At 34.4% G+C, this 26581-nt stretch overlaps 5 protein-coding genes across 5 annotated transcripts; 4 read left to right on the forward strand and 1 right to left on the reverse strand.

Annotated features, from left to right (window-relative positions):
* LOC102595443 (F-box/FBD/LRR-repeat protein At1g13570-like) lies at window positions 1-4550 on the forward strand. Its single transcript, XM_006348714.2, has 4 exons — window positions 1-789; window positions 881-1039; window positions 1128-1379; window positions 4200-4550. The coding sequence occupies exons 1-4, from the start codon at window positions 1-3 to the stop codon at window positions 4548-4550; spliced, it is 1551 nt and encodes a 516-aa protein (XP_006348776.2).
* Window positions 4551-5775: 1225 nt separating this feature from the next.
* LOC102596103 (F-box/FBD/LRR-repeat protein At1g13570-like) lies at window positions 5776-7875 on the forward strand. Its single transcript, XM_006348716.1, has 5 exons — window positions 5776-5805; window positions 6336-6707; window positions 6843-7190; window positions 7285-7449; window positions 7564-7875. Exons 1-5 carry the CDS (start codon window positions 5776-5778, stop codon window positions 7873-7875), a joined length of 1227 nt encoding a protein of 408 aa, XP_006348778.1.
* Window positions 7876-9115: 1240 nt separating this feature from the next.
* On the forward strand, window positions 9116-10051 carry LOC107060842 (uncharacterized). The gene is made up of 3 exons (XM_015309264.1): window positions 9116-9355; window positions 9450-9614; window positions 9740-10051. Exons 1-3 carry the CDS (start codon window positions 9116-9118, stop codon window positions 10049-10051), a joined length of 717 nt encoding a protein of 238 aa, XP_015164750.1.
* A 7342-nt stretch (window positions 10052-17393) lies between these two features.
* On the forward strand, window positions 17394-18904 carry LOC102596430 (F-box/FBD/LRR-repeat protein At1g13570-like). Its single transcript, XM_006348717.1, has 3 exons — window positions 17394-18218; window positions 18303-18467; window positions 18593-18904. Exons 1-3 carry the CDS (start codon window positions 17394-17396, stop codon window positions 18902-18904), a joined length of 1302 nt encoding a protein of 433 aa, XP_006348779.1.
* Window positions 18905-20367: 1463 nt separating this feature from the next.
* LOC102600690 (F-box/FBD/LRR-repeat protein At1g13570-like) lies at window positions 20368-24585 on the reverse strand. The gene is made up of 4 exons (XM_006348552.2): window positions 24442-24585; window positions 21238-22083; window positions 20977-21132; window positions 20368-20861 (listed from the first exon to the last, which is right to left on the reverse strand). Exons 2-4 carry the CDS (start codon window positions 22054-22056, stop codon window positions 20556-20558), a joined length of 1281 nt encoding a protein of 426 aa, XP_006348614.1. The 5' UTR covers window positions 22057-22083; window positions 24442-24585; the 3' UTR covers window positions 20368-20555.
* Between the last annotated feature and the right edge of the window lie 1996 nt (window positions 24586-26581).

Here is a 26581-nt window from a genome sequence, read left to right on the forward strand (position 1 = left end):
ATGCCTATACGTGATGCTGTGAGAACGAGTGTTCTGTCAAAGAAGTGGACATTGTACTACTCAACCATTCCCGAGTTGGAATTTGATGACAAATTCTCCAAAGAACTTCAAAACTTTGCCATTTCCCAGAAGAAACTTCGTATATTATCTGAAGTTGAGCTCGAGCACAAGTACCAATTGGATGAAATTGTCACTAGATTTCTTATGTTTCATCCTGGTCGAATAGAGAAATTTAAAGTATTTGTTCCAAATTTCAAATCAACAAGGGCTCCTAATGTTAACAAATGGATTCGAAAATTATCTCAGAAAAACGTCAAGAAATTAGCCTTAGAATATAAGAAAGACATTGTGAGTCATAAGTTACCTTCGTATTGCTTTTCTTGTTTGGACTTGACATATTTGAAGCTCCGTAATCTTCATTTATTGCATCATCCACCAACGTTTAAAGGCTTCCTATATCTTGACCAATTAGAGCTTATTGGCGTTCACTTTGTCAACGACTATTTTGAATCTTTTCTCTCCAGCTGCCCTGTTCTTCAGAAGCTAGTGTTGTATGGATGTTCTGGTGTTCATCATTTTAATATAAGTGGTTCTAAACTCCAACGGTTGTTCATCAAGGTCGATGATGATTTTCAATCAATTTCCTTAGAAAACGTTCCTAACTTGACTGAAGTTTCTATGACGTTGGACAAAGTTGTACTAGGCCTGGAAAACAATCCTAAATTCGATTTGGTTTTGGATAGCTTGCCTAGCTTAGAAATACTTCGTCTAAATGGCAAGTTTCTACAGGTTAGTATCTACTGAAATTACTTAAACATATCTCTATTTTGATTTTATATAAATCTAATAAAAATATGTTTTCGCGTGTCATTTTTTTCAGCTCCTAGCTGAAACTCTAGTTCCGCCTATTCTATCAACATCGCTGGACTCTCTAAAGATTATTGAACTCAAAGGTGTAAACTTTATGAACTTTGATGAGATCTCTTTTGTTGTATTCTTGATTAGAATTGCTCCGAATTTGCAAGAACTTCATATTGAGGTAAATCGTAATATTCCATCTAATTTATGATAATTTTTTCAAAAATATAAATACGCGCTTGTTAGATTTTTCCTCTGTTTTCATGTAGGCTTCTACCGTCGAGCTAAACCAAGAGCAAGTCTCAGGTTATCTAAAACGCCTGCATTGCACAATGGGCAAACTTCGTCTGATCAAGTTAACTAATATCTCGAGTTTTGTTCCTGAGTTTGAGTTTATACAATTCCTTCTCTTTAGCTCGCCATCACTCGTGACAATGAGCATTGTCGAGCATCCAGAGCTTGAACCGGTTGAAGCATTGAGAATTACTAAGAGGCTACTCCAGCTTCGGCTATCATCAGCAGTGAGCATAGATTTCTCGAGCGATAGTACAACATGAGTTTCATAAATCATAATGGTAGTAGATGTTATTTTTCTAGTAAAAGATTTGATTTCAACATTTTGCAAAAGAGTGGTTGGTTCGATGGGAACTGAGTGGAAAAATAATATTTTATAACATGAATTTTTCATTGAATCGCGGTGGGAAAAGTTTTTGTTTCTAGTAGTGATTGGTGCTAATTTTGTTTATATTCTTGTTACACTATAGTTGGCTGGGCGATAATTTATTCTAGGAGCATCTGAAAGTTCCCTATAATAACAACATAAATTACTAGAAATCAAATTTGGCTAGAGCGCGCGGCTGGCCAGCTTCCGCCCCGGCGTGTGGGGGTGATGCGTGACGCCCAGGCAGATGTGCCCTCTGCCTAATGGCATCGAGCACAACTTACATTTGAAGACTTGATGGTTCACGGGATTGTGTAATTCACACCAAGTATTGCATTTTGCTACGTTCTTCATCGATGCGAGAGCCGATTGTCGAGAGAGTGGTTTGTGTTTCAAGAGCAGCACACGTCCCCCCACACTCGGCGGACGGGACCCGAGGGGCGGGCTGTCAATTTTAGTATTCCTTGGCGCTTTCTGCGCCGGGTTCGTTGGTTACCCGACGAGCGCGCGGGCGTGCACGCCAGGGACGGAAGGGAGGCGCACAAGCGGGGGTGCTTTTTTTCAAAGTTCGATGGCATATTTAAGCCTTTTTCCTTTTTAAAAAATAATTAAAATAATGACGTAGCCGAATCATAATTGACCACGTGTAAAAAATAATTTTGCAAAACAAAACTATTTTCAGTTAACAAATAATTGCATGAATGAGCCTTTTCTCAAAGGGAAATGACACAAATTAGTCAAACATTTAACGGATGACATAAATGAGTTTTTTCTCAAAGTTTGATGACATAATTGAGCCTACTTTCTTAAGAGGTGTGTCAAGTCAATATGAAACCTATGGGGTCCCACCAGGGGCGGATCTATAGTGTGTCCAGGGGGGTCATCCGACCCCCCTCGGAAAAAAAATTACACTATATATATAAGATTAATTTTTTTGTGTACGTGTATATATTTAAAATTGAACGCCCTGAGCATATGTCAAAGGAGTAGCTCAGTGGTTTATGGGGGTCAGGATTCAGCCTATGTGAGCTTTGGGTCACGGGTTCGATTCCAGGCAACAACATTTTTTTTATTTGAACCACCTTGATAGAATTCCTGCCTCCGCCACTGGGTCCCACACTAGTAAATTGGAGTTTTCTATTTTGATTAGAAAATTGAATATGTGTGATATATATTTGATAGTTATAATTAATATTTAATTATATATATTCCAGCTATCCCTAATTGCTTGTCCACTTTTGAATTGACACACCTATTAAGAAAACAATTATTGACATAGTGAGTTTACCATTTTACCCTTATTAATTATGAAGCGGATGAATTAAAAATTTAAGATTTTCAAGAAGTTTACCTTTTTCAAAATTAATTAATTGAGGGTATAATAGGTAAAAAATTTTTTATCCTTTCTTGATTTGTCAAAAGGGACAAGTAAAAAGAAAATTGGACAAGTAATTAAGGATAGATGGAGTAATAAATATATTATAATATTGATATATACTAATCCAATTTGGAATTGAACAGGGAAGCCATGTATAAAACGTGGAGAAAAGTTCCATAGCAAATTTATTATGAAAAAAACTCCACCAAGTCAAGAACAAAATACCATTGACAAGAAATTATTTTCTCGTTTCGTTTATTATGAGTTGAAATTTTTCAGAGAATAGTATATTATTCATCCGTTTTTTTGCGAGTTTCATTAATCAAGGTGGTGTGGATGCACATAAAGTCTTCTTGCTATCGAAGAAATTTTGAATTACGATTCTCGTTAACAGGTTTGTCTTGAAACTGTGTAAACAAATTTTATGGTACACACAAATATATATATGTCCGGGGGCGGAGCTACCCTATCCCGGGATGTTCAATTAGACATTTTTTCGTCGAAAAATTACAATATATAGATATGTCCGAGGGCGGAGCTACCCTATCCCAGGGTGTCCAATTAGACATCTTTCGTCGAAAAATTACAATATATAGATAAAATCTGACTTTATATTGATATATATAGTATTTTGGACACCTTGAAATACCAAAGAAACTCATAGTCTAGTTGGCTAGAGCACTCGCATAATTACACGTTGCCCCGGTTTGAGTCCTTGCATGCGTATTTCTTTTTTTTTCTTTAATTATTGTGGCCTTCTTGAATTTAATAATTAAATAAACATGCAAACTCTCATATAATTATTCAGTAACTTGGTGGTAAATTGTGTCAAACTTGTGTTGAATGTCAGAAGTTTGAATCTCACTTTCCACTTTTTTTGATCTTCTTATTTTACTTTAAATCATTGTTTTTTTATATTTACTATCCAAAGTTTGGACACCCTGTGTGTTATCCCTGGCTCCGCCACTATGTTATGTTATAGTTATGTCCCCCCGCGTGTTATGAATATTGTGCAATACTACTAGCTAGTTTGAAAGTATGACAAATATTTGGTTTATTTTTTATCCTCATCTGGTTGTTGTAAATAGTGGCGGAGCCATCCAGGAATTCAAAAATATACGTATATGGCGAAAAATAACATATTTATATATATAGTAGTATAATTTTTATCGAAGAGGGTTCAATTGAATCCCTCTACCTATTTGAGTTTCTAAACCATATTATGATAAAAAAAAATGTTGTTTTTGACTATAAAACTTAAATAGTCACCTAGATTAATATAATGATGTTTACTTTCTGCAGATTTTAATTGGTGATACAATGTTTCACAAACATGCTCGTCAAAATGTACCTCTGGATGTACTTAGTAGCCTTCCTGACAACGTAATCGATGAGATTCTTATGTGTTTGCCTTTACGAGAAGCTGTTAGGACAAGCATCTTATCAACGAAATGGAGATATAAATGGTGCAAAATACCTGATTTGAAACTCAACTATAAACTTTGGGAGGACAAGATAACTGTTATAACTAACTTTACTAACATTATCTATCATCTTATGACTTCTCATGATGGACCAAGTTCTAAGTTTATCCTCTTGATTCGCGGACTTGAAGATTGTCCTGTGCAGAGGCGTATCCAGGATTTCGGCTAGATGGGTGCACGATTTTGAAAAAATGTATCCTAAATATAAGTTTGATCGATTTGACTTTTAGTTCTTAATACGAACCATTAAATTTTAAAAATTATAGGTCCAAAATATATAATACTACTAGTTTTAAATTTTAATATACACATTTGATTTAATTATATAAAAAATGTACGATGCTAAATTTTTTAGGAATTTTCAATGTAACACTTGAAAATTTTGAAAGATTAAAGGAAAAAAATAAAAGCAAAATTAGTTGAAACGTCACAAGTGTAATTGATAACCATTTGAAAAGGTGTTACTCAAAAAGACAAGATAGATATAAGATTTAAATCTCTATCCTCACTTAGAGATGTGCACCCAATTATCATCGTATTATTATATGATACTTTGAACATGGGTTCACACATCTATATTTAAATATTTTAAAAAAAAATATAACACTACTATATATGACTTAGAGGGGGAGCATGGGTTCATGTGAACCCACGGCATCCCCTCTAGATACGCCTCTGGTCCTGTGCTTGACAAGTTGATATATTTCCTCTCCAGGAATCGCGTTCAGCATCTTGAACTTAATATCTCAGGATATAACAAACATAAATTGCCTTCTTCAATTTTCACTTGTTCGCGATTGATGTATCTAATCCTCAGTGGTTGTTCAATACTACTTGTTCCACGGACCTTCAAAGGTTTTGATAGGTTAATTAACCTGGAATTAAGGAACATGACAATTTCTCCCAAAATACTTGAATATTTGATCTCTAATTGTCCATTGCTCGATAAGTTAATGTTGCATCAAAATATTTATTTTGGTGTCATTGAAATTAATGCTCCCAAGCTTCGAGCCTTTGAATTCACCGAAATGGAAGGGTCTATATGTTTAAAAAGTACCCCTAATCTTGAAGATCTCACACTTTGGCATAAGAAATAATCAAATTTGTTGTTGTGTTAAGCTCGTTACGACGTGCATCACCTAAAGTAGAAGTTATTTTTGATTATATATCATGAAGAATAATCTAAGAATAATCTTTTATTAGTGTGTATTTTACTAAACTCATCTTATTGACGATGTTTTAGAACTCTAAATTTGACTACATTATTTAATACTAAGGATATTATGGCGGAAAAATAATAAAAACTCTCTTGATTTGTTAAAATGAACGAGTAAAAAATTATTTATAATATGGTCCAAGTAAAATAAAACGGAGGGAGTAATATTTAACTTGAAATGGTAGTCTTAAGAGCTGATCATCCCAAAGTAAGTAAAAACCTGGTTAAGTTTAAATAATTAAAATAGAAAAAGCAGAACAATTAATTATTGGCAGTGTCATTTATTTCTTTTATAGGGAAACTGAAACGTTCACTTGAAAACTACAAATAAGTGCCTAACAGCTGACATTTTTTAAACACAGCAGAGAAAGGTTAAACTCCATATGTTTGGATCTTGGTAAGCTTTATAATATGTGTTTCTCATCTTTTTTTCTCTATAGAATATGTTAGTTTTCTTGGATATTAAGAGATATAATGTATTGGAATTGAAAAAAAGTACATATATAGCTTTGGCTTTTGAGCTTAATTATGGGGGTAAAAGGTAACTGATCTATATATAATTGTATGTCACATCGTTGAATTGTTACTCCTTTTGTCGTAATTTATGTGACACTTTTTGCTTTTCGAGATAGAACATGCTGACACTTTTATGTTGTAAGTTGTGATTGTATGAAGAACAGTTCTAGCAAGATAGTTTTGGAGATCCCTCACTTTTTTATCCTTGTTTATTGTCTGCAGGTTCTTATTGGGGATAATTGTGCAATACATATGATGCTTCCTAATGATAAAAAACTTTGTACTGCTACTTTACCTTCTGATGTACTTAGCAACCTTCCTGAGAATGTAATTGATGACATTCTTATTCGTATGCCCTTACGAGATGTTGTGAGGACAAGTATCTTATCGAAGAAATGGAGATATAATTGGTGCAGAATTCCTGAGTTAACGCTTGATCAAACACTTTGGGATACAACAAATAAGTCAATACCCTTTGTAACTAGGTTTACAGACATAATCTACCACCTTTTGGTACTTCATGTCGGACCAATTACAAAATTTATCCTCTCTGATATTGCTTTTCTTGGAAATCACTCTAAAATTGACAACCTGGTATCTTTCCTCTCGAGAAATGGTATTCAACATCTTGTTCTTCAATTCCAGAAGTATAAACCATATATATTGCCTTCTTCATTTTTCACATGTTTTCAAATGAGACATCTGAGTCTTCATTATTGTTCAATTCAGCCTTTCTCTACCTTCAAAGGATTTAGTGAGTTAGTTAGCCTTGAATTGTGTGAAGTCACAATTTCCTCCGAAATGCTTGGAAATTTAATCTCTCATATCCCGTTGCTCGAGAAGTTGGTGCTGCGAATCTCAAGTATTTTAAACTACATTCAAATTGATGGTCCTAAGTTGAAATCCTTTGACTTCACAGGCAATATAAATATACTTTCCTTAGGGAAAGCACCTTTTCTTGTGAAACTTTCACTTGTGAATACAGCAGCTACTCTGAAGGCAGGAAAACATATTTCCAAGTATTTTGAGTTTTGTCCTTCTCTCGAGCATCTCCACTTGGATTATAGTAGTCTCCAGGTAAACATTGCATCATGTCCACTGTAATGCACTTTCATAGGCGTCCCATCGTGTGGGCTATGAGTGTTCCTGATTTTCAATGTTTTTTTCTTAGTTCTTGGCTGCAGGATCAGGTGATATAGCAGCAAAGCTTTCCTCTCCTCCTAATTGTCTTAAATGTCTTTGCCTATCCGACATTTGTCTGGATGAATCAGTTGAGCTTTCATTTGCTCTTTGCTTGATAAGAAGCTCCCCGTATTTGCAAGATATTCAAATGAAGGTGCTAATGACATTTAAATTCATTTTTTATTTATGGTTCTTCGTATGTGGTGACTTGCTTATGTTCAACCCCAATTCAAGTTATGTAGTAATGGTTTTTCTCAATCTTTTGTAGATTGATTATTCGGCATTGAACAAATTGCTTTTACCTGTGCCCGATGATGTTGTTAATGAAATTCCTTCAAGTTTCTCTGATGTGACATTGGATCACCTCAGGTCTGTTAAACTTGAAGGTATTACAGGCACAAAGACTGAAATTGAATTTATCAAGCTTCTATTATCTAAGTCTCCAGTGCTAGTCAGAATGTTAATCCAGCAGAAGATTGCAAATGTATCTGCTGAAACAAGACTAAAGGTAGTTACAGAGATAACAAAATTTCCGAGGGCATCACCTAAAGCAGAAGTTGACTATAACAGCGGTGTTTGATCTCTAGTCCTTTACCAGACCCTCATATTGGTGCAAGTTTTTGTAAGCGAAGATGATGGATGTGTTTCGCAAACAGAAGTTTATCTTATTAGTTTTTTTTATGTCTTCATCTTGAATGATGAATGTAGCTAAATTTGGTATCTGAATTTGTTTTATGGAATTTTTCCTGTTTTTTTGGTGCTAAATCTTTTGTTCCAGTTAACGGAGTATTTTGATTATATTTGGTTAGTTGTCACAGTTCACATAGTTATTTCTATTTACTATCTTAACTCTGTAAGTGTTGGTAAGCCTGTGTGATGTTGATCCGTTATCGATGAGAGTCATGCTCTTGAATCTCATGAAATTTAAGGCTTCTCAGATGAGCCATAAATCTCCTCAGAGCGGTCAACAGGCACATAGCCTGAAAGACAGTGATTAAGCTTCTATTAGCCAAGTCTCTAATGCTGGTAAGTTGTAAGGATGGTAATCAAAAGAATCTTATGAAACAAGACTCGAGTTGCTCACAGAGCTAACAAAAATTTCCGCGAGCCTTACCTAAAGCAGAAGTTGTCTATAAAATTGAACAAGTTCTATCTAAACTTGTCTTTTATAACACCTTCTGATCCTTGTTTATTGTCTACAGGTTCTTATTTGAGAGAATATTGTCATATATATGATGCTTCCTAAGGACAAAAAACTTTGTAGTGCTACATTACCTTCTGATGTACTCAGCAACCTTCCTGAGAATGTACTTGATGACATTCTTATTCGTTTGCCCTTACGGGATGCTGTGAGGACAAGTATCTTATCAAAGAAATGGAGGTGTAACTGGTGCAGACTTCCGTTGTTAATGCTTGATAAAACACTTTGGAAAACAACAAATAACTCAGTACCCTTTGTAACTAGGTTTACAGACATAATCTACCACCTTTTGACACTTCATGACGGACCAATTACAAAGTTTATCCTCTCCAATATTGCTAATCTCGGAAATTACCCAAAAATTGACACCCTGGTATCTTTCCTTTCGAGAAATGATATTCAACATCTTGTTCTTAAATTCCCAAAGAACAAACCATACAAATTGCCTTCTTCATTTTTCACATGTTCACGAATGAGTCATCTGAGTCTCCGTTATTGTTCAATTCAGCCTCCACCTACCTTCAAAGGATTTAGTGAGTTAGTTAGCCTTAAATTGTGTGAAGTCACAATTTCCTCTGAAATATTTGAAAATTTAATCTCTCATAGCCCATTGCTCGAGATGTTGGTTCTGGAAATCTCAAGTATTATAGACTGCATTCAAATTGATGCTCCCAGGTTGAAATCCTTTGGCTTTAGAGGCAATATAAATATACCTTCCTTGAGCAAAGCACCTTTTCTTGTGAAACTTTCACTTGTGAATACATCAACTATTGTGCAGATCATAGGAAAATATCTTTTTAAGTATTTTGAGTTTTGTCCTGCTCTCGAGCATCTTCACTTGGATTGTGGTAGTATCCAGGTAAACATTGCATCACGTTCACTCTAATGCACTTTCAAAGACATACTATTGTGTGGGCTTTCAGTGTTCCTGATTTTCAATGTTTTCTTGTTAGTTCTTGGCTGCAGGATCAGGTGATATAGCAGCAAATCTTTCCTCTCCTCTTAATTATCTTAAATGTCTTTGCCTATCCCACATTTATTTGGATGAATTAGTTGAGCTTTCTCCTTCTCTTTGCTTGATAAGAAGCTCCCCATATTTGCAAGATATTCAAATGAAGGTGCTAATGAAGTTTAATTTCATTTTTTATTTATGGTTCTTCCTATGTGGTGACTTGCTTATGTTAAATCTCACTATATCTTCAATTTAAGTTATGTAGTAGTGATTTTTCTCTATCTTTTGTAGATTGATTATGTGGCATTGAATGAATTGCTTTTTCCTGTGCCCGATGATGTTGTTAATGAAATTCCTTCAAGTTTCTCAGATGTGACATTTAGTCACCTCAGGTCTGTTAAGTTTGAAGGTATTACAGGCAAAAAGCCCGAAATGGAGATTGTCAAGCTTCTGTTAGCAAAGTCTCCGATGCTTGTGAGAATGCTAATCCAACCAAACAAGGAAAATGGATCTGTTGAAACAAGACTAAAGGTACTTACAGAGATAACAAAATTTCCGAGGGCATCACCTAAAGCAGCAGTTGTCTATAACATTGGTGTTTGATGTCTAGTCCTTTATCATATGGTGTAAGTTTTTGTAAGCTAAGATGAAGTGATGCAGTAGCATATGGATCTGTTTTACGTGACGTAACAATCTTTTATTAGTGTGTATTTTACTAAACTCATCTTATTGATGATGTTTTAGAACTCTAAATTTGACTACATTATTTAATACTAAGGATATTATGGCGAAAAAATAATAAAAACTCTCTTGCTTTGTTAAAATGAACGAGTAAAAAATTATTTATAATATGGTCCAAGTAAAATAAAACGGAGGGAGTAATATTTAACTTGAAATGGTAGTCTAAGAGCTGATCATATCAAAGTAAGTAAAAACATGGCTAAGTTTAAATAATTAAAATAGAAAAAGCAGGACAATAAATTATTGGCATTGTCATTTATTTCTTTTATAGGGAAACTGAAACGTTCACTTGAAAACTACAAATAAGTGCCTAACAGCTGACATTTTTTAAACACAGCAGAGAAAGGTTAAACTCCATATGTTTGGATCTTGGTAAGCTTTATAATATGTGTTTAATATATACTTTGAACTATCGAAAATGGTATATAAATATCGTTCGTTAAACTATTGAAACACTAGAGCCCCTGTCATTCAAAAAGTGGAACATTTATGCTCTTCTCTTTAACAAAAGCACACGTGTAGTCATCCTATGCATCTACCCTTATTATTCACCAAATTCTAAACTCACAACTCGAATTAAAAAGACCCACCCAAATAACCCCACTAACCCACATTGTCAACGTCAACGTCAACATCTTCAAGGTCCGGCGAGCTGCAACGAGAGCTGCGCGGTCCTTATCCTGACAAAATCACCGGAGGGAACAAAATTCATCTCTCGCATTTTGAACGGCGTCATAGGAGGCGGAGGTGGCTAATTCCTTCGTGCCACTCTTTCTCCGTTGAAGCTTCTGAGGCTTTTCCACCGGAGGTGATAGCTCCGTTGGTAGCGACGGCGGCATAGGAGGTAACGGTGGTTGAGGCTCTTGTTTTTCGTTGTGTTCTACTTCATTACTCTGCATTTTAGCCTTGTCTGAAAGGATCTTCTCTTTTTCAACTTCGCCTGAGGTGCCTTCCATGAGCTCATCGGAGGTTTTTCCGGCAATAAAGGGTCAGGTGGAGAAGAACGACTTTGAAATGTATCCACCGGAATCACCTTAACATCAGGTTCTTCCCTCTGCTTCTCGCTCCGCCGTTAACGTTGACTATCATACTCCGATGCCGTAGAACGATACAAATTCACACAAAAAAAAGACATTTTAACCCTTTTCTGCATATTGTGCAGAGTTTCTTTTTCTTCAAAATTTTGAACAGTAAAATATTTATTTATCAAACTAATTCATTATTTCAATTTTTAAAATATTCATTATATAGATCCATGTCCAAACGTATGTTTACTTAGAAATTGATCCTTCCATTGACTTGTTTCTATTGAATCTGGAAGGAAATTATTAAGTCGGCGACATTGAAAGTTTACATGCAGCAACAAGTGTGAACTTGATCTAAAAAGGAGGAGAGGGTGGTTGTCGGCGGCGTTGACGGAGGAGTGTGGTGGTTGGTTGGGACCAGATAGGAGAGTCTCCATCTAGTTCCATGGAGAGTGTTAAAGGGTTTTTTTCCTGTTCTTTTTTTAGGAGAGGATCTTTTTAATGGGTGGGTTAGGGGTTATTTGGGTGGGTCTTTTTAATTCAGGTTGTGGGTTTAGAATTTGGTGAATAATAAGGGTAGATGCATAGGATGACGACACGTGTCCTTCCGTTAGAGAGAAGGGCATAGATGCACCACTTTTTGGACGGTAGGACTCTAGTGTCTCAATAGTATAACGAAGGATATTTGTATACCATTTTCGATAGTTCGGGGGTACATTTGTCCTTTTTCCGTTTTTTCTATAGAATATGTTAGTTTTCTTGGATATTAAGAGCTATAATGTATTGGAATTGAAAAAAGTACATATATTGCTTTGGCTTTTGCTCTTAATTGTGGGTTTAAAAGGCAACTGATATATAATTGTATGTCACATCATTGAATTGTTACTCCTTTCGTCGTAATTTATGTAACACTTTTTGCTTTCCGAGATAGAACACCTGACACTTTTATGTCATAAGTTTTGACTGTATATGAATAATAATTTTGGACAAATCCCTTACTTTTCTAGTCTTGTTTATTGTCTGCAGGTTCTTATTGGGGATAATTGTGCAATATATATGATGCTTCCTAAGAACAAAAAACTTTGTAGTGCTACTTTGCCTTCTGATGTACTTAGCAACCTTCCTGAGAATGTACTTGATGACATTCTTATTCGTGTGCCCTTACGAGATGCTGTGAGGACAAGCATCTTATCAAAGAAATGGAGGTGTAACTGGTGCAGACTTCCTGTGTTAACGCTTGATAAAACACTTTGGAAAACAACAAATAACGCAGTACCCTTTGTAACTAGGTTTACAGACATAATCTACCACCTTTTGGTACTTCATGTCAGACCAATTACAAAGTTTATCCTCTCTGATATTGCTATTCTTGGAAATTACTCTAAAATTGACAACCTTGTATTGTTCCTCTCGAGAAATGGTATTCAACATCTTGTTCTTCAATTCCCGAAGGATAAACCATACAAATTGCCTTCTGTATTTTTCACATGTTCGCAAATGAGACATTTGAGTCTCCGTTATTGTTCAGTTCAGCCTCCACCTACCTTCAAGGATTTAGTGAGTTAGTTTGCCTTGAATTGAATGAAGTCACAATTTCCTCCGAAATGATTGCAAGTTTAATCTCTCATAGACCATTGCTCGAGAAGTTGGTTCTCCAAATCTCAAGTATTTTAGAGTACATTCAAATTGATGCTCCTAAGTTGAAATCCTTCGACTTCACAGGCGATATAAATATACTTTCCATAGGGAAAGCACCTTTTCTTGTGAAACTTTCACTTGTGAATACATCAACTATTGTGCAGATAGGAAAATATCTTTTTAAGTATTTTGAGTTTTGTCCTGCTCTCGAGCATCTACACTTGGATTGTGGTAGTATCCAGGTAAATATTGCATCACGTTCACTGTCATTTGCTCTTTGCTTGATAAGAAGCTCCCCGTATTTGCAAGATATTCAAATGAAGGTGCTAATGAAGTTTAATTTCATTTTTTATTTATGGTTCTTCCTATGTGGTGACTTGCTTATGTTAAATCTCACTATATCTTCAATTTAAGTTATGTAGTAGTGATTTTTCTCTATCTTTTGTAGATTGATTATGTGGCATTGAATGAATTGCTTTTTCCTGTGCCCGATGATGTTGTTAATGAAATTCCTTCAAGTTTCTCAGATGTGACATTTAGTCACCTCAGGTCTGTTAAGTTTGAAGGTATAACAGGCAAAAAGCCCGAAATGGAGATTGTCAAGCTTCTGTTAGCAAAGTCTCCGATGCTTGTGAGAATGCTAATCCAGCTGAACAAGGAAAATGGATCTGCTGAAACAAGACTAAAGGTACTTACAGAGATAACAAAATTTCCGAGGGCATCACCTAAAGCAGAAGTTGTCTATAACAGTGGTGTTTGATGTCTAGTCCTTTATCATATGGTGTAAGTTTTTGTAAGCTAAGATGAAGTGATGCAGTAGCATATGATGTGTTTTGCGAACATAAGTTAGATTTTATAATGTCTCATCTTGAATGATCAATGAATTGAGATTTGGTATTTTGATTTTATTTGGTTAGGTGTCAACGTTCACAAAGTCATTTACTCATTCCCATATACTCGTATATCAGTCAAAGAATGTGATGTTAATCTGTTATCAATGAGATTCATGATCTTGAATCTCATGAAGTTTAAGGTTTCTCAGATGTGCCACTGAATCTCCTCAGAGTGGTAAGGTTATCGATACAACGGGCACAAATATTGGGGAATGAGAGATCATGATGTTTGTAGTTTTGATGATTGTCAAAAAGTTTTGATGTGTGACAAAAACATTTTTTATCATCATCAAAAAGGGGGAAATTGTTGGGAAGTAGGAGAACATATAAAGTAGTTTTGATGATTGATAAAGTGAACATTGTTCACTATCAGGTGAACCAGCTTCCCAGACGTGAATGCTCACTAGACGTGAATGCAGACAACCTATACAAATATGAGAGATTACGGCAAAGAAGGAAAATATTAAAGTGTACAAAAAAATGAGCGAAAAATAATAATAAAGAAATAGTTGAAACAAAGGAGCAAAGAAGGAAAGAAATAAAGAAGAGATAAGTGTTAAAAACACACCTAAACTATCCCATTTTTTTGAGTTTCATACCTAAACTATTGAGAGTGTGAGTTTCATACCTAAACTATCACTTTTTAGTTTGAGAAACACACCTCTGAGGTGTGTGTAATGCACTCTCTCTTTTATTTAAAAAAACCTTGACACATGACATTCCACATAGATAAAATATTCCACTTTGACAAAAATTAAATAATAAATTATTAAGATAAAATATTTCACCTTGACAAAAATTAAATAATAAATTATTAATATTAATTAAAAATTAATAATTAAAGTGGTACTATTCATAAAAAAAATTATTTTTTTTTAAAAAAATTTAATTATTTTTCTTATCCCACTCCACCACCTCCTCCACGTACCCCAATAATCCCCCATCCATTTTTTTAAAAAAAATCTTGTAAAACATATTTTTTTAAAATTCATACTTCACCCTCCCCCTTCCAAAAAAAGCCACCCACTCATTCCCCCACCCCCAAAAAAAAAAATTGATAATGTTTTATTTAAAAAATAAAATAATTCTACCCCATCCTATTTAACCTTCCACTCCTAATTTTTATTTTTTTTACATTTTTCTTATTTTGTGTTAGATATGTATGTACATATATTTTTAGAAAAAAATATTCTACTAGTGTACCGAATATAGCATAAATAAGTAAAAAATTTAAAAATGTCTTGCGGCGGCAAGTAAAAAATATTTTCGATGCGAGGTTGTGGAGGGAGAGGAAGTGATGGAGTGGGGTAAGAAAAATATTTTACTTTTTTATTTTATAAAAAAAATATTATTATTTTTGGATAATAATTTTAATCTTTAATTTTAACTAATACTAATAATTTATTTAATTTTTGTCGAAGTGAAATGTTTTGTCCATGTGGAGTGTGATGTGACAATTTTTTAAAATAAAAGAGAGAGTGTATTACACACACCATGGTGAGAGTGGTATAAAAGAGAGAGGTGTGTTTCTCAATCTAATAAGTGATAGTTTAGGTATGAAACTCACACTCTCAATAGTTTAGGTATGAAACTCAAAAAATAGGTATAGTTTAGGTGTGTTTTTGAAACTTATCTCAATAAAGAAATAGCAATTCAAGTCGAAGAAGGAAAGAAGTAAATATAAACAAGTCCTAGGCAGAAAAGGAAACAGGCAGACAAGTTCAATAAGGAAAAGGATTAGTTTTCTAGGGAAACAAATATATTTCCTTGTAGAAGTTGATAAAGGCAAAACAAATTCTATAAAAGGTTCATACAAAAAAAACGAAAAAGTCGTTTTGCATAAACACAAATTGAGAGAATTTTTCAATAAAGTCAAAGCGATACCTATTGCATATTCACGGAAAGTCATCATCTTGAGAGCAATAGTGATAGCATCCATGTCAGCCTACTTGTACCAAAGTTGACGGGCTTCAATGAAAAATCAAGAGTACTTCTTTATCACGAAAGAAGTATCCAAATTCAAGCCTAAAAGAAAGAAGATAGGGCCACACGAAGCCCAATAAAAGAGTCCAAAAAGCTGAACGCTTAAAGTCAAAAGTTCCAGGTTTAAAAGTTTCCAAGTTTAAAAGTTTCCTAGTTTAAAGTTTTCCTAGTTTAAAGTTTCCTAATTTAACTTTTCCTAGTTTAAAATTTCCTAGTTATTATTTTCATAAAAGTAGGATTTGAATCTCATTCTATTTAGGATAGGTTTTCCCTATATATAGGGGCTGATTTTATTATTTTAAGAACAAACATGATTAATATTATTTGAGAAGTTTCTCTTTTTTACACCTTAGTGTGTGGTGACTATAGATTTATTTTACAACCTTATAAGAACGATTCTTTAAGAGGTAAGATTAATTCTTAATTTGATATCTTTGGTTTCTAATCGTAAATTAAAAAAGGTGATTAGTCTTATACTAATTGTTGTCTCTAATTTCTTCGTAACAGGGGTCTAGATCACTTTTGATTTAAGTTCTTGAATTGACTCTATTAGTATCATAATTAGTCTTAATCCGCTAATTTTGAATACTAAGATTAATTAGGGTTCTTAGCACTTTATCTTGAAATTGGGGGTTTTATTTTTGAATTTCACATATCTTTCAATTTTTGTCTTTTATCTCTATAATTTCGCTTCCACATTATTTTCTTGTTTATTCTGGTGACACGATTCTTATCAAATAGCCATTGGAGCAAAACTGCAAGGCTTCGTCACAACAACACTAGAACTAGGTTCATGAGTTGTGTTCGAGTCTAAATTATTGAATGTTGAAGTCTGATCAATTAAAGTCTAGGGTTATTAGTCTTTGTTGATTTATTCTAGGTTTATTATTGAGTTGTAATAATACCTAGATTGAGTAACAAGAAGTGGGTTTAACTTCTTGAAGAGAGTTTGAGAGAATTGTAACAAGAATTGGGTTTGACTTCTTGGAGAATAGAGTTTGAGAGGAAGTGTGAGAGAATAGTAATAAGAAGTGGGTTTGATTTCTTGGAGTGTAGAGTCTTCGATTATAGTTAATCGTTGAAGAGTAAAGGAACTAGAGTTAGTTCCTTTTGATTGTTGAGTTGTAATCTTGAAATGTTCTTGAAGTTAATAAAATCATAGTGTGGTTTTTCCCTTCCTTGAGAGAGGAAGGTTTCCACGATAAAATCTATTTTATTGTGTCACGTTGTTATCTAGCCAAACAAACAAGAACTTGGTTCTCGTTTAGGTGGTAAGGTTTCTTTCAACAAAGCCTGAAACCATGCTTATAAAGGATGGTAGTCGAGCTCACGAAAGAATCTCATGAAACAAGACTCGAGTTTCCGTGGGAATTACCTGAGGCATCTGACTCTCGAAAATTGTTTAATACTTCCTTCACCAGTTCCCTTTAAAGGATTTGATAGGTTAATCAGCTTGGAATTATGTGATGTAACAATCTTTTATTAGTGTGTATTTTACTAAACTATAATATGAGTTTCTCCCTCCATCCTAATTTATGTGACAATTTCACTTGCACTTTCTCTTGTAAGTTTGACTTTATATGAATAATAATTTTGGAGATACCTCACTTTTCTATCCTTGTTTATCGTCTACAGGTTCTTATTTGAGAGAATATTGTCATATATATGATGCTTCCTAAGGACAAAATACTCTGTAGTGCTACTTTACCTCCTGATGTACTTAGAAACCTTCCTGAGAATGTACTTGATGAAATTCTGATTCGTGTGCCCTTACGAGATGCTGTGAGGACAAGTATCTTATCGAAGAAATGGAGATATAATTGGTGCAGACTTCCAGAGTTGACGCTTGATCAAACACTTTGGGATTCAACAAATCAATCAATACCCTTTGTAACTAGGTTTACAGACATAATCTACCACCTTTTGGTACTTCATGTCGGACCAATTACAAAGTTTATCCTCTCTGATATTGCTAATCTTGGAAATTACTCTAAAATTGACAACCTTGTATTGTTCCTCTCGAGAAATGGTATTCAACATCTTGTTCTTCAGTTCCCGAAGGATAAACCATACATATTGCCTTCTTCTTTTTTCACATGTTCGCAAATGAGACATTTGAGTCTCCGTTATTGTTCAGTTCAGCCTCCACCTACCTTCAAAGGATTTAGTGTGTTAGTTAGCCTTGAATTGTATGAAGTCACAATTTCCTCCGAAATACTTGAAAATTTAATCTCTCATAACCTGTTGCTCGAGAGGTTGGTGCTGCAAATCTCAAGTATTTTGGACCACATTCAAATTGATGCTCCTAAGTTGAAATCCTTTGACTTCACAGGCGATATACGTATACTTTCCTTAGGGAAAGCACCTTTTCTTGTGAAACTTTCACTTGTGAATACATCACCTGTTGTGAAGGGAGGAAAATATCTTTTTAAGTATTTTGAGTTTTGTCCTGCTCTCGAGCATCTACACTTGGATTGTGGTAGTCTCCCGGTAAATATTGCATCTAATGCACTTTCATAGACATACTATTGTGTGGGCTTTGAGTGTTCCTGATTTTCACTGTTTTCTTCTTAGGTCTTGGCTGCAGGATCAGATGACATAGCAGCAAAGCTTTCCTCTCCTCTTAATTGTCTTAAATGTCTTTACCTATCCAACATTTGTTTGGATGAATTAGTTGAGTTTTCGCCTGCTCTTTGCTTGATAAGAAGCTCCCCATATCTGCAAGATATTCAAATAAAGGTGCTAATGACATTTAGTTTCATTTTTTATTTATGGTGACTACTTGCTTATGTTCAATCTCATTAATTATATCTTCAATTTACGTTATGTAGACTGTAGTAATGATTTTTCTCAATCTTTTGTAGATTGAGTATGTGGCATTGAACAAATTGCTTTTTCCTGTTCCCGATGATGTTGTTAATGAAATTCCTTCAAGTTTCTCAGATGTGACATTGAATCACCTCAGGTCTGTTAAGTTTGAAGGTATTACAGGCAAAAAGACTGAAATGGAGCTTGTCAAGCTTCTGTTAGCTAAGTCTCCAATGCTTGTGAGAATGCTAATCCAGCCGGACATTGAAAATGGATCTGCTGAAACAAGACTTAAGGTACTTACAGAGATAACAAAGTTTCCGAGGGCATCACCTAAAGCAGAAGTTGACTATAACAGCGGTGTTTGATCTCTAGTCCTTTACCAGAAGACCCTCATATTGGTACAAGTTTTTGTAAGCGAAGATGATGGATGTGTTTCGAAAACAGAAGTTTATCTTGTTAGTTTTTTTTGATGTCTCATCTTGAATGATCAATGTAGTTAGATTTGGTATCTGAATTTGGTTTTATGAAATCTTTCCTGTTTTTTTGTGCTAAAACATTTGTTCCAGTTAACTGAGTATTTTGATTATATTTAGTTAGGTGTCACAGTTCACATAGTTATTTCCATATACTATCTTAACTCTGTAAGTCTTGGTAAGTCTCTGTGATGTTGATCTGTTATCGATGAGATTCATGCACTTGAATCTCATGAAATTTAAGGCATCTCAGATGAGCCATAAATCTCCTCAGAGCGGTCAACAGGCACAAAGCCTGAAAGACGGTGATTAAGCTTCTATTAGCCAAGTCTCTAATGTTTGTAAGGATGGTAGTCAAAAGAATCTCATGAAACAAGACTCGAGTTGCTCACAGAGCTAACAAAAATTTCCGCGAGCATTACCTAAAGCAGAAGTTGTCTATAAAATTGAACAAGTTCTATCTAAACTTGTCTTTTCAACATCTTGTTCTTAAATTCCCCAAGGATAAACCAAACAAATTGCCTTCTTCATTTTTTACATGTTCACGAATAAGTCATCTGAGTCTCCGGTGCTTGTGAGAATGCTAATTCAGCCTGAAATAGGAGATCAATCTGCTGAAACAAGACTAGAGGTACTCGCAGAGATAACAAAATATCCAAGGGCATCACCTAAAGCAGAAGTTGACTACAATGTAAATCAGCATTAAGTTTCTGTATCTATGATGAATAGATGTTGAATGATCAATGAAGTGAGATTTGGTATCTGCTATCTGTGACATTCATGCTCTTGTATCTCATCAAGTTTAAGGCTTCTCAGACACACGAAGCCTGAAAGGATGCTGATTAAGCTTCTACTAGCCAAGTCTGTAAGCATGCTGGCAAGACTCTCATGAAACAAGACTAAGTTCCTCACAGAGCTAACAAAATTTTCCGCGGGCATTACCTAAAGCAGAGGTTGTCTATAAAGTTACAGAAGTACCATCCAGATTTTGTCTTGTCCATCTACACTTTACGTTTATAACACCGTGATCTATGGCTAAGAAAATTTTGGAAGTTAAAAACCTAAATGATTGTAAATGATGTATACTTAGAGAGGTTGTTTGGTGTTGGTCAATGAATCGGATGCTAGCCTGTGCTCAAATCACAGCAAAGACATCAAAACGTCAAAATCAATTTCTTTCCATCTGTAAGCCATGGTGATTGGTGAGCTTTACGGGTACTAGTTGGTAGTACGTAGCAAGCACCAGGTGGAATCAACAAAGTGCGTGAAAGTTGGCTCGGACAGACTTCTTGTTGATCCCCCATCTGCTTTGTCTAAGTCATTGTGAAAATTATGTAAATAGCAAAAACATGTAATTATACACAAGAGACTTAAATATCAACCAGAGTATTTAAAGGGGATTGTAACTGGAAACCCCAATGTCAACCAGTATCGCGCAACAACAAGGATAGTCAGAGATCTAAAAGACTATTTAACAGAACATGGTCCATGGTCTTGCAAAAAAGATAAGTTAAGTTGAGCAGGAATGTAATCTGGAAGTACTCTATGCAAGTTTGTACACAACTTCTGCTCTGGGTGATGCTCGTCGAAATTGTGTTATCTCTGCGAGTACCTCAATTCTTGATTTAGGAGTATCATCTCCTACACCAGGCTTGATTAGCATTCTAGCGAGCTTCGGAGACTTGGCTAAGAGAAGCTTGATAAGTTGCATTTCAGGATCTGTGCCTGTAATACCAGCAAACTCAACAACTCTGAGGTGATTCAATGTCACATTCGATAAGCTTTTAACTTTCTCTAGAATCTCACTGGTAACATCACCCCCCGCAGGTTCAACCCAATCATCATACACCTACGAAATAACAAAAGCCCTTTCACTCAACTAAATTGGAGGATAAACGGATTATGAGGTTAGAAAACAATTATAAACAGAAAGAACATACGTAAGAGAAAGAAGAAAGTAGAACCTCAATTTCGATTTCTTGTAAAAAGGGGAAGCTTTTTATCAAGTAAAGAGCACACGAAGCCACATCTAGTTCATCTAGAGAAAACTCGGATAGGTGAAGACGTTTAAGAGAGTTAAGAGCAAAAGGGAGCAGTTTTGGTACTTCACCTGCAAAGAACTGAAAAAGACAACACAAAAGTTAGGATGATTCAAATCCCCCGCCCCCCCCAAAAAAAACATGCATGAAAATGCACTACAATGAAGTCACGAAGGAAACATTTACCCGGACACTAAAATAATCCAAGTGGAGATGCTTGAGAGCAGGAAAAGACTCGAGAAACTTGGCGATACCACATTTTCCTGCCTTCCCAGAATATCCAGTATCTACAAGTGAAAGTTTCTCAAGAAGAGGGACACCTTCTAAAGAAAGAAATATTAGCTTGCCAGTGAAGTCAAAGGATCTCAACTTGGGAGCTCTAATTTGAATGTGATTCGTGATAGTTGAATGCAGCACCAAATGCTCGAGCAACGGGCAACAAGAGATTAAACTTCCAATAAATTTGGAAGGAATTGTGACATCACAAAGTTCCAGGCTAACTAGTTTTTCAAATCCTTTGAAAGCAGGTGGAAACATTATCAAACAATTTTGGAGACTCAGATGGCTTATTTGCGAACATGTGAATAATGAAGAAGGCACTTTGTATAGGTTACCCCTTGGGAATTGAAGAACAAGGTGTTGAATGCCATTTCTAGAGAGGAAATATATCAAGTTGTCAATCTTTGGACAGTTCCCCAGAGTGGCAATGGAGAGGGTAAACTTAGAAATCGGTCCGACATGGAGGGTCAATAGGTGGTAGATAATGTTTGTAAATCTAGTTGTAGGGGATATTGCGTTATTCGTCATATCCCAAAGTGCCTGATCAATCGTCCACACTGGTAATCTACACCAATTATACCTCCACGTCTTAGATAAGATGCTTGTCCTCACAGCATCTCGTAAAGGCAAACGCATAACAATGGCATCTATTATATTATCGGGAAGATTGCTAAGAATATCAGGAGCTAGAGCTCGAGAACCACGTTTCTTGTCCTTAGGAAGCATGATTCAGCAATAATTTCCAGTAAGAACCTGCATGAAATACACAATAATACTAAGGTAAAGAATGGCAAAACTATCTGGACAGAGTAAATATCACATAACAGTTATTCACATTATCAATCATCACGCCATAACAGTAAGATAAAAAGTATGGCTGCATTCTAACTGAAATCACTCATCATTCTCCTAATATCATTCTTGAATATACAGCAAGAACCCCTTTCATCAACACTTCAAGAATCTAGAAATTACTAAGATATATAGATCAAAAGGGAAAACTAAAACACGGAAACAAAAGAATCACATTGTCTTTACTGGTAATAAGCTTGATACTCTAACATCTACAGCTACAAGAGAAGGAAAAAATCATTATCAAATACTTGGCAGGATTCACTAAAAAAATCAGCTCAGTAGCCGTTTCCAGCTTTAGCTAGATTTGACACCAAACTAGTAACTTTAACTCTAAAATTTGAAAAGTATTCTCACAACTTGTGTCACCATAGCTTGCTTGGAAAGTAAAATCCTATCATGCCTAACATCTACATTAATATGTTCACCTCAACATGATTTTTATAAGTTGGAGGGACAATATTTCTATGATCCTTATACTCACTAACACTCTTAACTGATGGTACAACTCCAACTGTAGATCTAGTTTCCTCTGACAAAAGAGACTTTTCCTACAAAAAAACCTACTTACAAAGGCAAGTCCAAGATTTATACTTACAGGGTCATTGGATATTTAAAGTTATGAGTTCATATCTACTATTTGTTGCAACTTTGGTGAATTTAATGCTCCGCGTTGAAAGTATTGAGTTCATGAACCCACTAATATTACTCTGCTTACTCACACAACTATATCCCACTCTCCACTGGACACACACAAATCACAAGTCCCAGAAAATCTTTAAGAATTAAAACCATGTTTATAGCATGTACAACAACAATGACCCTTTCTCGTAATGAGAATGCATATAACCCTATTACGGTCTTCTCTATGGAAAAAAATTTTATCAAGGAAAAGCCATCTTCTAAGTTCTTTTTATTGCTTGGTTGGTTATAGGTATGTAGTGATCAGTGAAAATCACAAGTAGCAAATTGCTTGACTGGGTTTACATGTTTAGTGCAAGTAATAGTTGGGTGAAAACCGACTTAAAACCATAACAGAGCTATTTTATTTACATAGGAAAACATTTTAAGCAATCCATATCAAGGACAAATTTCAAACAAATAAAAAATTGCTTACATCCTAAATGCTAGTGTTGAATCCTCCTAAAGAAACAAAAACTTTTGGAGGATCCGAGCAACGTAGGATTCCCAGCAACATAGCTTACATCAACCGAATTAAGCATAAAAAATGCTTACATCCTATGTTGCTTGTACCGTCCAAAAATGTCAGTGTTCAATCCTCCCAAAAAAAAAAAAACTTTTGGAGAATCCGAGCAACGTAGAATTCCCAGCAACATAGTTTACATCAACCAAATTAAGTAAAAATGCTTACATCCTATTTTGCATGTACCCTCCACAAATGTCAAGTGTTGAATCCTCCCAAAAACCAAAAACTTTTGGAGGATCCGAGCAACATAGCTTACATCAACCAAATGAAACATAAAAAATGCTTACATCCTATGTCACTCGGACCCTTTAATGTCGAATCCTCCCAAAAAACAAACACTTTTGGAGGATCAGAGCAACTTAGGATTCCAAGCAACATAGTTTACAACTTTACATCAACCAAATTAAGCATAAAAAATGCTTACATCCTATGTTGCTCATACCCTCCAAAAAAAGTTAGTGTCAAATCCTCCCAAAAAACAGAACTTTTGGAGGATCCGAGCAACGTAACATAGGATTCCCAGCAACATAGCTTACACCAACCAAATTAAGCAGCTTTTTCTACAAAACAACAGCATACCCCTCCTAATCCCACAAGGTGAAGTCTAGAAAGGATACCATGTACACAAGATCTTACTCCTAACTTTGTTTATGGGGTTTGAGAGTTGGTTTTCGATAGCTCCTCAACTCATAAGAAATGTCATGCAGTAAAACCAGCATCTAAAAAACAGCAAAAAAAAAAAAAGAAAAAAAAAAAAAAAGAAAAAAAAAAAAAAAGAAAAAAAAAAAAAAAGAAAGGAAAATAGGGCTTTTTCTACATTCCCAAATCCCAAGAAAACCAAAATCTTCAACAAAAAAAGTACAAAAAGGAAGATAGAGCTTTTATTACACAAATTAACAACACCCAACTGAGAAAGATTTGATTTTTAAACTGAACAAGGAAACAAATTTTAAGCTTATCAAGAACTAAAATTATTACAGATACTGTAAACATCCAAAAAAAAAAAAAAAAAAANTAAAAAACCAAAAAAAAAAAAAAAAAAAATCAAATACCCTTTTGCTCACACGTTATCCTTCAGCTGCTGAGCACAAATTTGTATGATTTTGAAGTCTTCAAATTTATCACCACCGGAGTGAAAGAGGAACTGGAGAAGAGGGAGAGGTTTTCTTCTGTAATTAAATTTTACAGAAATGTAATATGGAGTGGAGTGGTGCGTGGGGTGACGTGGAGTGGGTGGGTGGGGGCAATTAATTATTGAGGTTCCTTAGTTACATCGTTTTGTCCATATCAATTTACGTGACACAATTTAATTTGACATAAAATATTTTTAAAAATGAAAAGGAAATTGAAATGTGATATATGTAAGGCAAATCTTAGATATTTATGTGATTATAAATTATTTTATTAAAATTCAGAGTTAAAATATATCTTCCTTATTTTATATTAATTGTTCATTTTTCTTGTAATAAAAAATCATAAATTAAAACAATGATTTTTACTAATTTACCTTTTAAGAAATTTTTCTCAAGCTTTACAAACTTGATTATATTCACAAAAATAAAAATAAAAGATTAATTTTAAGGATAATAATTATTTATAGTAAAGTGGACAATTAATATAGGACTAGTGGAGTATCTAATTATGAAAAGATTTTTTTTTCGGGATAACCTAAAAAAAGTGAGTATCACATAAATTGAGGAGAAAAAAAATAAAAATTAATGTGGTTATTTATTTAGAGAAATTGGCACGTATATTTAGTTAGGGAAAATTTATTTTGATCTGTCCACTTAATTATTTTATGCATGTGACATGTAATACCTCTGAATAGTTAAACTCGATTTCGTAAGTCACTTACAAACTCTCTTTTCTGATTTTATGACCTGTTTTTTTTATAAAAAATCGTTATTTTTATATATAAGAGATATAAAAAACACCAAGAGATATCATTTGATTGGTATCATAGACACAAAATTCCTACATTTTAACCACTTTTATATAAGGGCGGATCTAGAAGGGGCTAGGGTATATTCATTCGAATTTTCTTGACAAAAAATTTATACGATATATATATATAAGAGTTTTTTTTAGTGTTTATATATAAATTTTAAATTCTTCAAACATAAATGGCTCCATACGTTAAGGCGTTTAAATTTCACCTGTTTGATCACCATTTTTTTATTTTAGCGGACCATGAAAAAGTTGGAAGTTTTGCAGTAGTATGAATTCTTTTTATATAAAACGGTGTATCTATAAAATATTTTTATTTTTATCAATAATGTTATTATATACTAAAATATTTTAAGAGAACAAATAAAATAATTAAACTTAGCAAAAAATTGAGTTGGGTTGGGTCTTGACTCATTATCAGAGCCCGTTTTGGCCCAATCCATTTTGAGCTAATCAAATTCAGTTTGGATTCCGTCTTGATCCGTTTGTTATCTTGAGTCTCTTGACCCATTATGATTCACCCAAATTTGATCCAATTTGGTCAATTACCACCCCTAACAATGTCTGAGATTAAAATAGAAGCAAAATCAATGAAACAAATGCACTTATACAAGAAAAACTAATCAAAAACTACCAAATTGTTACCCTATTTTGGAGGAGTCGCGATTTAACAGAGCAAATGAAGAAAAACTTGCTCTTAATTGTGGGATGATGAGAGAGAAACTGTGCAGGTGATCTCCTAGAAATGCCTAATGTTACAACTAAATTGTAGCTAGTCGTGTGTAGGGGTGTGCAAAAACCGAATCGACCGATAAACCGAACCGAAAAAAGTGTTATTGGTTTATTGCTATTGGGTTATTGGGTTAACGGTTCCTTAATGGTTTTATAAAAAAAAATATCGGGTTATCGATTCGGTATTGGTTTTCAATATTGGGTTATTGGGTAAACCGATAACCCATTAAGAGTTAAGACTATAGTAATTTAATACTTTTACATATACATACATATTAATAAATATTAATCTCAATATCTTAATAGTTATGTCTTTGTCATTTAGCCATCAATTCATACTTCACTGTGACTTTGAGTTCACAACTTTACATTATACAAATCGTCAAAACATATAGTAAGAATCATATTCCTCTTTATTTCTCTTTGTGTTACATATGTATAGTTCTTTTTATGTTTGTTATTACTATTTCTATTTTATGAGCTTTTGTAAAGTTACATTATTGTCTTGTCGTG

This window comes from Solanum tuberosum, unplaced genomic scaffold, assembly GCF_000226075.1.
Source record: "Solanum tuberosum cultivar DM 1-3 516 R44 unplaced genomic scaffold, SolTub_3.0 scf00103, whole genome shotgun sequence".
NCBI lineage: Eukaryota > Viridiplantae > Streptophyta > Magnoliopsida > Solanales > Solanaceae > Solanum > Solanum tuberosum.

What these genes read in the sequence shown, in the direction of transcription:
- LOC102595443 (XM_006348714.2), top strand. Translation starts at nt 1, where the DNA reads ATGCCTATACGTGATGCTGTGAGAACGAGTGTTCTGTCAAAGAAGTGG. An exon ending in TGCAAGAACTTCATATTGAG is followed by an intron (nt 1,040 to 1,127) that starts GTAAATCGTAAT and finishes GTTTTCATGTAG; the next exon opens with GCTTCTACCGTCGAGCTAAA. An exon ending in AGCTTCGGCTATCATCAGCA is followed by an intron (nt 1,380 to 4,199) that starts GTGAGCATAGAT and finishes TACTTTCTGCAG; the next exon opens with ATTTTAATTGGTGATACAAT.
- LOC102596103 (XM_006348716.1), top strand. Translation starts at nt 5,776, where the DNA reads ATGGTAGTCTTAAGAGCTGATCATCCCAAA. An exon ending in TGGATTATAGTAGTCTCCAG is followed by an intron (nt 7,191 to 7,284) that starts GTAAACATTGCA and finishes TTTTTTTCTTAG; the next exon opens with TTCTTGGCTGCAGGATCAGG. An exon ending in TGCAAGATATTCAAATGAAG is followed by an intron (nt 7,450 to 7,563) that starts GTGCTAATGACA and finishes AATCTTTTGTAG; the next exon opens with ATTGATTATTCGGCATTGAA.
- LOC107060842 (XM_015309264.1), top strand. Translation starts at nt 9,116, where the DNA reads ATGTTGGTTCTGGAAATCTCAAGTATTATAGACTGCATTCAAATTGAT. An exon ending in TGGATTGTGGTAGTATCCAG is followed by an intron (nt 9,356 to 9,449) that starts GTAAACATTGCA and finishes TTTTCTTGTTAG; the next exon opens with TTCTTGGCTGCAGGATCAGG. An exon ending in TGCAAGATATTCAAATGAAG is followed by an intron (nt 9,615 to 9,739) that starts GTGCTAATGAAG and finishes TATCTTTTGTAG; the next exon opens with ATTGATTATGTGGCATTGAA.
- LOC102596430 (XM_006348717.1), top strand. Translation starts at nt 17,394, where the DNA reads ATGATGCTTCCTAAGGACAAAATACTCTGTAGTGCTACTTTACCTCCT. An exon ending in TGGATTGTGGTAGTCTCCCG is followed by an intron (nt 18,219 to 18,302) that starts GTAAATATTGCA and finishes TTTTCTTCTTAG; the next exon opens with GTCTTGGCTGCAGGATCAGA. An exon ending in TGCAAGATATTCAAATAAAG is followed by an intron (nt 18,468 to 18,592) that starts GTGCTAATGACA and finishes AATCTTTTGTAG; the next exon opens with ATTGAGTATGTGGCATTGAA.
- LOC102600690 (XM_006348552.2), bottom strand. Translation starts at nt 22,056, where the DNA reads ATGCTTCCTAAGGACAAGAAACGTGGTTCTCGAGCTCTAGCTCCTGAT. An exon ending in TGGATTATTTTAGTGTCCGG is followed by an intron (nt 21,133 to 21,237) that starts GTAAATGTTTCC and finishes TGTCTTTTTCAG; the next exon opens with TTCTTTGCAGGTGAAGTACC. An exon ending in TACAAGAAATCGAAATTGAG is followed by an intron (nt 20,862 to 20,976) that starts GTTCTACTTTCT and finishes GTTATTTCGTAG; the next exon opens with GTGTATGATGATTGGGTTGA.